The sequence below is a fragment of the Macrobrachium rosenbergii genome, chromosome 41, assembly GCF_040412425.1.
Source record: "Macrobrachium rosenbergii isolate ZJJX-2024 chromosome 41, ASM4041242v1, whole genome shotgun sequence".
Lineage (NCBI taxonomy): Eukaryota > Metazoa > Arthropoda > Malacostraca > Decapoda > Palaemonidae > Macrobrachium > Macrobrachium rosenbergii.
Window position 1 is genome coordinate 47703506 of NC_089781.1, and position 13954 is coordinate 47717459.

Sequence of the window (13954 nt, forward strand, 5' to 3'; positions counted from 1 at the left end):
CAAAAGAAGAGTGATCTTCAACCAATCAACATTGAACAAGCACATTGTTTGCTGAAAGTTTTTGATGATTACCTTTGCCTAAGTACATTGAATCATTTCAAAAAGGGGCTCGGGCAGTTTCTATGGATCTGAAAGATGCACACTGGCACATCCCTATAGCCGTTCCCTTCCGCCCCTTCCTAAGGTCCGAATAGGGAAGGATACATACAGATTCAAAGTCATGTCCTTTTGGCTAAACATTGCCTAAAGAATATTTGTCAAAACTAGCAACAGTGTTCGTTTGAGAACTCAAACAAAAAGATTTAGGAGCCCACAAGAAAAGAGTGCTTGTAAAACCTAAGAAAAATGGTCAACAGGCTAAAGTACAATCAAAAGGTTTTATTATAAATTTGAAAACATCCTGCCTCACGCCCAGCAGACACTCATCCTGCCTCATGCCTAGCAGACAGTTTCAGTGGCTGGGACTGTGTTGGGATACTCTTCATGGTCTGTTGTCTCTCCCCATCATACTCAAAACAGAATAAGGCAAGTCCTCAAAAGGTTCCTTGCACAGCCCAGAGTTTCAGATGGCAATCAGAACGCATGATGGCCTGCAGTTCTGTCAGTAATAGATCTAATACATAGATTGCAACTAAAAGTGTGAACAAATTCTGGTTATTGCCTGCAAGAAAAAAGATGCAAGACAGACCTCATCAAAGGATAAAAAGAGTTGGGGAGATACTTTGGCCTTAGATTTGGAAGGAATCTCTGGTGAAACAGGTCACCCTGACTCCTCCATCTGTATGAGTGACAAACTCACAGATGCCTTGTTGACAGGTTGGGAGGACATTGGGAGGATTGTCAGGTGGCAGGGAGGTGATCAGCTACTCAGGAATTGTTATATCAAATTCCTGGAGCTGATGGCTGTCTTTTGTCTCTCAAAAATCTCAAACCTCAAGAAGAGAGAGAACATAACCACAATATCCTACATCAAGAGGTCTGGATCACATTCACCTCCTCTCAATATGGTAATGTTAGCCATCCTTCAGGTGGCGCAAGCAAAGAAGTGGCACATGTCTGCAGTTCACCTCACAGGGAGTCTCATTGTAATAGCAGACTCTCTATCAAGGAAAACAACAGCCTCAACAGAGTGGATGTTGGACAACCATTCTTTTCAAACAATAGCCAACATGCTTCCACAACTGGAAGTGGACCTGTTCGCCACATACTAGAATCACAAACTCCTAATGCATGTGTCCCCAAACCTGGACAGTCAAGCAACAGCAAGAGATGCCTTCCTTAAGACTGGAACAAGGGGAGGACGATAATTTTTCCTCCATTGTCCCAGATTTCAAAGGTTTTGAGCAAACTTCTAACCTTCATAGGAATAATGTACTTAATAGCCCCAAATTGGCCAAACAGGCATTGGTTCCTATTACCTCAACAACGGACAGAAAGATGAATTCCACTGTTGTCCACTGTTCTATCCCAGACAGTAGGAGGGAAATTCTCTCCTTTCTAAGCCGAGACCTTCATGTATAGATTTTTTAAAAATATCTATCGTGATAATTACTCACTCAACATTGCTAGGTACCTAGTGCAAAAATTACTGACTTCTATCCAGCATTACCAGTCCGTATGGAAGATATGGTTAGATTATATCCATACTGAAAGCCCAGTTGAGATTTCTTTAGAAACTTTATTTTTCTTATATACCCTTTTGAAGAGAAATGCCTTGTGGTTACAAGAGTCATGGCATACAAGGCTGCATTAATGGAACCCTTGGTTTATGGATTCAGGATTGACTCCAATATAGAAGTTGTCACTTCCCTTTTGCAGTCTTTTGCTCTACAAAGGCCCACTCCCGAAAGGCTTCCAATTTCTTGGTCCCTGAACAAGGTGCTTAGACTTCTATCAACCCCTCAATTCAGTGGACCCAAGACAACCACAACGCACAGGCTACAAAAGGTGATCTTGATTGCATTAGCATCAGGAGCTCGTACAGTATTAGTGAACTGGGCTCTCTTAGATGGGGACGATGCATCATGCAAATAGCTGACCATCAATTATTATTGTCCCCTGGCCCATCATTCCTGGCCAAGAATATGGATCCTTTAAAATGGAAATCCATTCTTATAAGAAAATTCAGTTTAGCAGACAAGACATTACTCCCAGTTCAAGCACTTAAGGTTTACCTGGAAGTCACAGCAAACACCCCAGAAGGTCCTATTTTCCTACAACCTAACACAAACTAACCACTCTTTCTACAAAGACTGAGAATGATTGTAGTGTTTTCTCATTAAAAAGGGAAATCCACACTCTTTCCATTGGTCACATGATGTTAGGAAAGTATGTCTTTGGCCTTCTTCAGAAATGTCTCTTTCAAAGAAGTCTCCAAATGTATAGGGTGGTCATCAGTTAAATCATTGCCAGATGTTCGAACAAATTTGACTCCACTGTGTATCAGTAGGTGGCATAGTTAGTCTTAACCCATAGGTGCTGCGGCAGAAAACCAGGGGTCATATTGATGGTGAGTATGCTAACTATCGCTGGGAGATGGGTGACAGTACTACAACAAAACCCCCCATGCTTAGGTAAGCCACTGTAGAACTACATCCTAAAATGTAAGTTTGTGCATAGCTTCTTGTTCCTTGGTATCAAAACCTGAAAAGTATTTGGAATAAAGAATGGGACTTGAAATCTGTGGCTTGACCTTCGAACGGAAATGTTATTTCCTTTGGGGTGTTGGGATTAAAAAGAGAGAGCTTAAGCCTTTTTCGTCACCTGTCAATTTCTTTCGTTAAGCTCCTTGAGGACGAAACAGCGACTACGCTATCAAAACACAGGTTTTGACATAGGAAAAACCTATTTTTGGTAGTCGCCATTGAGTCCTCAAAACCCTCCCACTTCCCTGACGAAAAGGCATGGGATTTGGGCAAAGGGATCAACCTGCATTGACTAACAGAGAGTAATGGCTCCTTGGTCTTTAAACGGCCCGGTTGTAAACAAGAGGACGGATGCGCATGCGCAATAGTCACTTCTCTATCTTGCAGGTTATTTGACGTTGGAAAAACTAGGTTCAGCTTCGCTGAAGATAAGGGAAAGTGCCCTCCTATCTTTGAGTCCATTATATGCTCCATCATGTGTTATAATGTTAATCATTATGACACAATACCTGGCCAAAAGTCCAACTAGAAGAGAATTCTTTGATATTAGTTTGGTCACCATGGAGCTCTGGTAGACCATGGAAGGTAACTCCTTGAAGACTCAACAGTGACTACCAAAAATAGGTTTTTCCTACGTCAAAACCTGTTTATTGTTGTACTCTACAGGACCAAAGATTATAAAGAAGTTTCAACCAGACTTTTTATGTACACAAGATGGTTCTGTAAATCCACCACAGAGCACACAATCCTGCCATGCTCAGAAGAGTAATGATTAGGGCTTGTGAAAATAAGTCATGTAAGGAAGCCTCTGAAGTGAAAGCCAGTGCTCACAATAGAATTGCTTTATCTAACTTACTGGTTTTTAAAGTCAGTTTCCTTAAAGTCACTTTCCTCTCACACTTCTTTTTATTCTCAATAATGACACCCGTATGGCATAATCTTTTGAAGTTATCTGATTGTGTGATATGCATTAGGAGGGTTTATTAAACATGCATACAATATTGTATAATATTCAAGATGTAAGACATGCATCTGATGAGTCATGCAGTGTGTGGGAATGTCTGCATGGTAAACAGCTGTCATCTGTGTTGCCAGTTACATCCAGGTTACTCAGCTTAATGACTGTGGGGCTTGGCAACAATAATCCTCTCCACTTAAGTTGAGATTTTGGGTTACCTGTAAATTATGAGTTTTCTTTAAACAAATTACCTATTGTAGAAATACAACATGAGACTGGATTTATTGTAAAAACCCACAACTTATCCCTGATGGCACTTACCCTGCTCCAAATTTCAGTTGTTAAAGAATGAAAAATGAGCTGTTGAAGACCTACTGGACTTTACTGCCCAAGTCCACCAACCATCTGACAGGGCTGACAAAGAAAATGGTAGTAAGTTATGGGATTGTATTAAAAAATCAATTTTTTTTTTTGCATTTCTAGAACATTATTAAGTATATCCATGTAATATTGCTTTAATATTTGGTTAATCATAAAGGGAACATTGTACTTCATTTTGAGTCTATAATAATTCTAATCCTTGGAAGCTAGGAAATTTACTTAGATTAGGTCTCAATCATTTATTGAAGAATTTTGTGATAAAAACAGACTTTTGCATAAAGACTTGGATTTTATTATTTGCAATATAAGTACCTAGTTTTCAAATATGTTTATTTATGCAAGAATCATCCTGCCCATTAAAATTATGATTTCATAAATTTTTTTGTGTTTTTTAAAGGGCAAATATACAATTGGCCTGGGACAAACCAAGATGGGCTTTTGCTCTGATCTGGAGGACATCAACTCTCTTTGTCTCACAGCCCTCTCTCATTTGATGGAAAGAACACGTGTTGGTAAGTAATAACACTCTCTCTCTCTCTCTCTCTCTCTCTCTCTCTCTCTCTCTCTCTCTCTCTCTCTCTCTCTCTCTCTCTCTTCTAAGTAATGTATAGAAGTTGAAAAGAAATCCCAGTAAATATTAGGATACACTAAGTGTCAGTTAATGTTGATTGACCACTGGTAAAAGAAGACATTACTAACCTTTTACAATGTAGGCAAAAGAAATCAAAGTAGTAATCCCTTGATTATCTAGATCTTCCTTATCTGGGACTCAACATTATACAACATACCTGGACCAGGGACCAAACAAAGAAATACAAATATATAATTTTTTTTTAAATTTTGAAAAAACTGTTCTCCGATGGTTGGCAGTGCTGCATAGCCTAAGGAAAGTGTTTGTAACATTGCATACACACATAAACAGGCTGAGAAAGGGTTTGGTGGGTGATGGAGTTCTGGAGAAGTTTCAAAGGTGGGGGGTTTTGGTTGAATGGCTGGGTGCCATGGGAGGGAAGGGGCAGTAAGACTGTATAGAAACTCACCCAGGAAAAGGGTTGTTTTGGAAGGTGGGTGCAGTAGGGAAGCAGTTTTCCTGGCTGGGTGGGGCTGGGAATGCAGTGTGGGATGGGTGGAGAGAGAGACAGAGACAGAAAGAGAAAACAGTAATTGAGGTATCTCTTACATTGAAGCCTATAACACAAATACTCAGTCAATTTTTAACATTTTTATTCATGCTCTTCTCATCTATATTTACTGTATTTTCTCATTTTTTTATTTTTACAACCCAAAAGATAAATGCAAGCATGTGTTGCCAATGTTTACAAATTCGCATTTTAAATTCTTTACATGAAATATCAACAGTGATAAAATATTCTCTTATTATATGTGTGATAATCATACTTACGAGTCAACTAAATTTGTACAGTAAATCAGGCAAAGCAAAACGTAAAAAAAAAAAAGGCAAGATGTGATACTGCAGTTAGAAACATACACAGTGCAAAAGAGATAGAGAGAAGTTACCTTTCGTGAATGTTATTGATCACTTAACACGTCATGAAATGTCACTTTGTTTGTTGCTTTTTATTGCTGATATAATTATTATTTATTCAGAAGATGAACCCTATTCATATGGAACAAGCCCACAGGGGCTATTGACTTGAGATTCAAACTTCCAAAGAATATGATGTTCATTAGAAAGAGTTAACAGAAGGTAATGGGAAATGTAGAAAGAAGAGATCACTAGTAAAAAAAGAAATTAATTAAATTAATGAATAAGGAGAAAAATGTAAGTAAATTATTAAAATGCAGGAATTGTATTAGGGTAGTAATGCATTGCATCTTTGCTGGAACTTCTGAAGTTCCAATTGCACAACATCTTCAGGGAGGCTGTTTAACAGTCCAGCAGTGTGAGGAATAAAGGACCTCTGGAACTGAAAAGTTCAACAGCAAGGCACATTTACTGCATATTGGTGCTACTGTTCAGGGAATCTGGTTGCTCTCAGCAGGGAAAGGGGATCAGGGATTAATTGTGAATGTGAAAGATCTTTGTTGAAATACAACTTATGAAAAATTGACAATCAAGAGCCCATCTGTCAATGGTCCAAGTCGTAACTGCTAATATTAGGAAACAGAAATCTACCAAATCTCTAGCAGAAGCAGACATCCACACAGGAGAACATTTTTCTATCAGAGGAAGGACAGATGACCTAAAACAGGTTGCATTGATTTTATCACTGTTACAAATAGATAAAGCCTTACAAACAATAATTTTTGTGCGGCATTTGCCTGGATACTGAGGGGGAAGATGACCAAGATAAAAATTTCGACTTTCCTGCTTCAAAAGTCGTAGACGAAGCCAAAGCTTTCACCTGGTGAGCCAGACCCCTCGAGATAAATTTATTAGGCTGCCAACAGCCATGGATCCGAAGGGACATAGCCGTCACTCTTTAGAACCCGCATTACAATAACTTGACCGCATCCAGAAAGAATGCGCAAGAGCCTCAGTCTGACTGCGCAACACATACCCCCAAGCACCAGCTTCCCTAAGAGAAGTCCCTATGAGCCAAAACGACGCCGGAGACTTAAACAGGAATGCCTCAACCGATTCATTGAGGGGCAACCTGACACCTGCCGAAGGATTACCTTGAACTGCATAAATCGTCCTACTCAGAGAGAGAAGAGAAGAGTGCTGTCTATTAGAAGCAACTACTGATGCTAAGTGAACGTCCCCCTCCTCCAAAGCCTGGCTAACCCGATCGAACCAAACCAGCCAACACGAAAAAGAGGCAGGAGCTGGTTTAGTGTCATAAAAACCTCAAAATCGGGAGGTCTGGAGCTCTTGCTTGAGGGTACGAAGAAGTAACATACTCAAGCCTGTGTCCGTAATCGTACTGCTGGCAAGAGGACATTCTAAGTCCGCCAGAATCTCCTGCACCTATGGATAAGAATCCTGTTCCACAATGTCCGAACGGTCTAAGACCGACAAAGGAGGAGGCACTGGACAAAGCCCCGGACAAAGATGAAGAGTCCGCAGTCAGACCAACCTAACCAGAATGCTGCGCATCCGCACTTAATCGGGTACCCGGAGCTGAATCCGCATTGTTGGACCCGCCGGGAAGAGAAGGCTGATCTGATAAAAACCCAGAGCCAATTCCCCATTATTACTAAGGGGAAGACGAGTGAGAGTAGCCAAACCAACATTGTTAAATCTTGGGGGAGGATGCGCAAACGAAACCGCTGCAGAGGGACGGAAGAAGATGAAGGAGAGAGAATGAAAGAGGTAGAAGGTAGCCTGAGTTACCGCCGTGGAAAATGCGGGCGACGAAAGCCGCGGACCGCTCAAAGAAGGTACCGCACGCTCTGCCAAAACTGCAGAGCGCAAACCCGAACTGGAATCGACGGGAAAACCCTGTGAAATACCTGATACTATCGGGACAGCCGCATGAAGTGGAAGCAAAGGGTTGCGCATATCCGAAGGGATGGAACAAGAGACCCCTGTGGCCAAAATCTGCCGAAACAGGGTTTTCGCCTGTCTGGAAGCTCCTCCTACCGGAGAAGACTGTACTAAGGAAGGAAAAGGCGGGAGGCGTAGGAATAGCAGACGCATAAAAAAGTTACCTGAGAGGAGGAAAACCAAAATCAAAGGAGGGAAAATGGAAGATGTGGAAGCCGCAGGAAAGACTGGAGCAGAAGAAGAAAGGGCCGAAGAGGAGACTGAAAAGGGAGTAACAGAGAATGTGGGAGCAGGAGATGAAGCGACAGATAACGAAGAAGAAAACTTAGAACAAAAAGCTAAGAAGGTACACCGAATCTGGCCCCCCTCAATAATCCTGAAAACATATCCGACATGAATTCTGGACACTACTGTGTCCCATACTCTCTAATGTTAGAGAAAACATTCAAGAAAAGCTATAACCTCTCGCCATAGATCTATACCTGTCGAAAAACCCCACCATCCGTCTTATAACCCGCCACAGCCAATTGCAGGTACCGCAAATTACTTCAGAAGCTGAAAGGACACACCATAATCTGCCTTACTAGATGGAGGAGTAGAAAATACAGGGAAGGGGAAAACTACAGTAGGAGATTTAGAAAACAGTAGGAAGTGAGTTAGAAGCGAAAGCAGAAGGATTCTGTCTCACCGTAACTGAAACATTGACTTGAGACTGAACCAGATCGAAAGAAGAGATGGAGAAACTCTAGTCAGAGCACAAAAACCACTTGAACCTGAAACCGGAACCCGTTCAGGAGAACGACCCTGCACCATTAAAACCTTCTCCTCACTACCAAACCCAAACCTATCCTCTTTTATCACACCTAGATCTTGATCCTAACATTATCAACATTAAATTTATCAATATTACAAGGGGGTTGTGGGGGGGGAAATCCTTCACTGCCTGCTCTGCGCCAAGAAGGCCGGCACCGTTAGGGCTGGTTCTGGAACAGGCAGGGGAGCTGAAAAGGAAGAAGAATTAGACATCCTAATACTACTATTATCCCTATCTGAGAAATGTTGAAGAAGACTAGCTATTGAATTTTCCTTACTAATTGCAATCCTATACTCTATCTGTTTGACTACCATTGAACTCGCTAAATCCATCAACTGATCTGTAGCAGAAGTCTGAGACACTTGAGGCAACGAGAATCTGACCGACGTCTGCCGCCGTTACTAGCCAAAGACTTGCGATGACGAATGTAATCACCCCTCTCTTGTGCCTACCAGTGGGAACATTCATTGCAATGAGTCTGGACATCACATTTAACCTTCCTACATACCTGACGGAATGTCTATCGTGTCTCAAGGTACGCATCCGTCTTTGCACGAAGAAGAAGCAATGAGCACCAGAGTCCACCGTCGCAGGTAGTCGAGGCTGACGTCAAAGCCGATGGCACGGTAGTAGGAGGTGAAAAGTCCGTGACGCACAAATGAGACTGGGAACCAGCGAGTCCAAATCCAAAAAATGTTCCACGTCGAAGATATCCAGAAAATCCAGGAGAAAAACCGTTAAATCCGATCCAGGTCTTCACCACAATCCAAAATACAAAGAGAAGTCGGGCAATAGGATTAAAACCTCGCACTGCAAAAGGAAACAACCTTCCAGCAGCGTGAACAAAAAGCAATTGACGAAAATGGGGCGTGTCTGCGCACACCTGTGTCAGCGTTGCCAACCATTTGTTATGGTAGCTCAAGTGACAAGATTTTACCTGCAGCATTGGTAACGCTGGCCATTAAAATTCCCACTATAGTGGGATGGGTAGTTGAGAGTTGTTCGGGCTAGTGGGATTAAGGGCTAATTCAGGTGTTCAGGGAGTGTATTACAATAATAATATTATGTAATACTACACTGGGTACCTTAATAATATAATAAATAATAAAGCTAAATCATACAGGTAGTAACTGGTGATGAATGTTGATTACAGTATGCTGTAGATGATGATTATGATGAATTAGCTGTGCAGTACGATGAATGACGGGAGGCGTTGTCATGTTAAGGTATTTGAACATGGCAACGAAGGTGGTACAGTAGGGCTGCATGAGTATTTTACCTTGTTCATGCTCAATGCAGGCGACCGCAATTAATGACATGCCGTAATGGGCTGCTACTTCTCCGTGACTTTTGCCCTCTCTTAACAAAACAATCGTGTCTACTTTCTTCTCATCAGTCATTAATTGTAGGCTATTGGCCAGAGGCCTTAGAAGCAGAAGAGCATTCAGAGGACATCTTAATGCACAATTTCAAAAAATATTTTTAGGCCATAGTACTGTACACGCAAAACACACAAACGAGAGATAGCAATAAAATGAGTTATACTGGGTCATTTGCTGATAATTTGCCACTACGGTATACGCATGGTACTACTGTATTGCACATACATATACTAACACTGATATTCTGTGCATACAGTACGTACATTTTATTAAATATTTGTTGTAGGATGATTTTTAAATATTACATACAAAAAGTGTTTTAGGATGATACATAGTACAATGCAGTACTACAGGTAGTACGTAGAGCATATCTAAAATATGTGAGACAACAGGAATAGCAGGGTACGTATGTTTACATCTGTGGTACATAGCATTTTCATGCACGTACTAAGTATATATTCATGACTACTGTAAGTACATTTTGTAAGATGAAAAATGATTCACTAATTTTCAAATATTACAGTACTGTAATATATTAATGTAAACAAAGTTTTTCTTAAAAGTGCTTCACCCAAGCCACCTCTCTGCAAATATAAAGAACTCGGGATGCTGGACGCTGTGCACCCAGGACCAATGATACTCGACACACTATTGGCTGTAATCTGCAAAGCAGCCAATCCAGAAGCACCATCCATTTTCCTTGGCGCTCACTGGCTGTTCAGTTGGCGCTGATTGGCTGAACATTCACAACCAACTCGCGAACATGGAATTCTGGGAGACCGCATCTACAGCATCCTTCTCAGTTCGTGCGTAGTTCGCAGCATCTTCTTACCTTGTGAAATTGCGCATCTTTTCGTTTGGTTTCTTAATCTTTGTGCAACAGCGGTATTCGGCACTAAAATGCCTCCTAAAAAATGCCCTGCTCCTTCAAAGACTTCTGGCAAAGAGTCTGAAAGAAAGAAGACTGTTATGAAACTCGAGGAGAAGGTTCTAAAGAGTGACGGCTATGTCCCTTTGGATCCGTGGCTGTTGGCAGCCTAATAAATTTGGCTTCGTCTACGACTTTTGAAGCAGGAAAGTCGAAATTTCTATCTTGGTCATCTTCTCCCTCAGTATCCGGACATTCATAAGAGGGATTGCTTAGAACACCATTAGCCTTAGCTAATTCTTGTTCAAGGATGATGACGTAGCCAGTATGATGAACATGGTTTTTTCTCTAACTCATGTCTCCGGTGTCGGCAATTATGCTTCGTCGAGGATACAGAGTGTTGAAGTATCTAGACAATACAGTGTTTTGAAGTATCTAGAAGATTGTTTAACTGGCCTCCTCTCCAGAGGAGCTAGTAAGAGCGAGGGAATTCTATGGAATTCTTAACATATTCAGGTAAGCGGATTCTCTCTCTTCCTCTGAGGGTTTTCACAACCCTAGAGAGAGTCCAATTGGTCCTTCAAAGATTGAAGGGTTCCCGTCCAGCAGGGAACGGCCAGTACCAGCTTGGAGAAGCCTCTTAGGGAGAATGTCTCTCTCTCTCTCTCTCTCTCTCTCTCTCTCTCTCTCTCTCTCTCTCTCTCTCTCTCTCTCTCTCTCTCTCTCTTTTAATTCCAGGGTCTCGTATCTGAATGCGCTCTCTCTCTCTCTCTCTCTCTCTCTCTCTCTCTCTCTCTCTCTCTCTCTCTCTCTCTCTCTCTCTTTTAATTCCAGGGTCTCGTATCTGAATGCGCTCTCTCTTCAGGTATGTCTCAGGAATCGCTGGGACTTCCACAACAAGAACGCTGTTATAGTTGGGAGCGATTGTTGCCTGTTGGATCGTTTGTGGTAGTCAGAAATGCACCTGACAGGGGAAAGGTCTATCGACTCCCCTCTTCCTGACGTTCATCTGTACACAGATGCCTCAGATCAAGGTTGGGAGACAACCTTGGAGGAATCCAGGCCTTGGAACAAGAGTAGTCAATAAATCTTCGGGAAAATCAATGCTGTAAAGGAAGCCCTCAGTTGTTCTCAGTCTTAGTGCGCTACAGAGTAGTGGCTATGTTTAGTGACAGTGTAATTGCCGTGTCGTATCTGAAGAACTCGGAGGGGAACAGGCTCAACAGAACTCAATACTATACTATTGCACATAGTCTTGAGAGGGTGCGAAGAACGAAAGTGTCTCCTCTTCCCCAATTTATATCGGGAGTCTCAAAGTACGGGCAGATCGCTAGGTCGCTCTCGTTCAGGTATTGGGGGGAGAGTGGACTTTGACTCTGGAAGTAATATGTCAGGTTCTCCGGAAGTGACCAGCAACTGTTGACTTATTCGCGACATGATTAAACCATCGTCTTCCGGATTATTTCTCTCTAAGGGTGTCCCCATTTCAGTAGTCACCAAGGTGACATTACAAGTTGGAATCACATGCAAGTGTACGCCTTTCCTCCATCCGGTCTCATTAACCCTTAAACGCCTGCTGGACGTATCATACGTCGACTAAAATTGTCTGTTGGGTGCCAAGTGGACGTACCCGTCGTCGACTACAAAAATTTCAACCTTCGGTCAACTTTTGACTCGACCGAAATTGTTGAAAAACGCAATTGTAAGCTAAAACTCTTACATTCTAGTAATATTCAATCATGTACCTTCATTTTGCAACAAATTGGAAGTCTCTAGCACAATATTTCGATTTATGGTGAATTTTTGAAAAAAAACTTACGCCCTCGATAACTTGGCCGAAAATTCCAGAAATTCTTTCGTCATTTTGTCGTAATTTTTGCACTGTTCTATATTAGCTGTTACATAAAGTTTTATATATGAAAATGTGCGAAATTTCATGTACAATACAACAGAAAATAACTCATGGTTGTAGCTTTTATCACTTTTGAAATATTTTCATATAAATAACGATAACTGCCAAAATTTCAACCTTCGGTCAACTTTGACTCGACCGAAATGGTAAAAAAACGCAATTGTAAGCTAAAACTCTTACATTCTAGTAATATTCAATCATTTACATTCATTTTGCAACCAATTGGAAGTCTCTAGCACAATATTTCGTTTTATGGTGAATTTTTGAAAAAACTTTTTCCTTACGTCCGCGCCAGAAATTCTTTCGTCACGTTGTCGTAATGTTTGCACTGTTTTATATTAGTCGTTACATAAAGTTTTATATATGGAAATGTGCGCAATTTCATGTAGAATACAACAGAAAATAACTCATGGTTGTAGCTTTTATCAGTTTTGAAATATTTTCATATAAATCACGATAACTGCCAAAATTTCAAGCTTTGGTCAACTTTAACTCTACCGAAATGATAAAAAAATGCAATTATAAGCTAAAACTCTTACATTGTAGTAATATTGAATCATGTACCTTCATTTTGCAACAAACTGGAAGTCTCTAGCACAATATTTCGATTTATGGTGAATTTCTGAAAAAACAAACTTTTTCCTTACGTCTGCGCGCGGTAACTCGGCCGAACATCTCGGAAATTCTTTCGTCATGTTGTCATAATGTTTGCATCGTTTTACATTAGTCGTTACATAAACTTTTATATATGAAAATGTGCGCAATTACATGTAGAATACAACAGAAGATAGCTCATGGTTGTAGCTTTTATCAGTTTTGAAATATTTTCACATAAATCATGATAACTGCCAAAATTTCAACCTTCGGTCAACTTTAACTCGACCGAAATGGTCAAAAAGTGCAATTGTAAGCTAAAACTCTTACATTCTAGTAATATTCAATCGTTTACCTTCGTTTTGCAATAAATTGGAAGTCTCTAGCACAATATTTCGATTTATGGTGAATTTTTGAAAAGAACATTTTCCTTACGTCTGGGTGGTAACTCGGCCGAACATCTCAGAAATTCTTTCGTCTCGTTGTCGTAATATTTGCACTGTTTTATATTAGTCGTTACATAAAGTTTTATATATGGAAATGTGCGCAATTTCATGTACAATACAACAGAATATAACTCATGGGTGTAGCTTTTATCAGTTTTGAAATATTTTCATATAAATCACAATAAATAGAAAAAATTCGACTTTCAGTCAACTTTAACTCGACCGAAATGGTCGAAAACTGCAATTGTAAGTTAAAAAACTTACAGTCTAGTAATATTCAATCAATTAGCTTCATTTTTCAACAAACGGGAAGTCTCTAGCACAATATTCTGATTTATGGTGAATTTTTGAAAAAACATTTTTACGTCTGCGCGTTATGAATTCATGCATCATTTTGTGATAATATTTTCTCTGTGTTGCTTTGATCGTTTTAAAATTTGTTATATACCAAAATCACCGCAATTTAGTGTACAATACAACTAAAAAAATCAACTCATTAGCTT

At 40.5% G+C, this 13954-nt stretch overlaps 1 protein-coding gene across 1 annotated transcript in view; it reads left to right on the forward strand.

Annotated features, from left to right (window-relative positions):
• Positions 1-13954, forward strand: part of Hmgs (hydroxymethylglutaryl-CoA synthase) — a gene marked incomplete at its 5' end in the record, with an annotated part of 657494 nt that overhangs the window by 114095 nt on the left and 529445 nt on the right. Inside the window, one exon of the mRNA XM_067084337.1 lies at positions 4382-4496. Within this exon, the coding sequence (XP_066940438.1) occupies positions 4382-4496 (115 nt within the window). The remainder of the gene's footprint in view (positions 1-4381; positions 4497-13954) is intronic.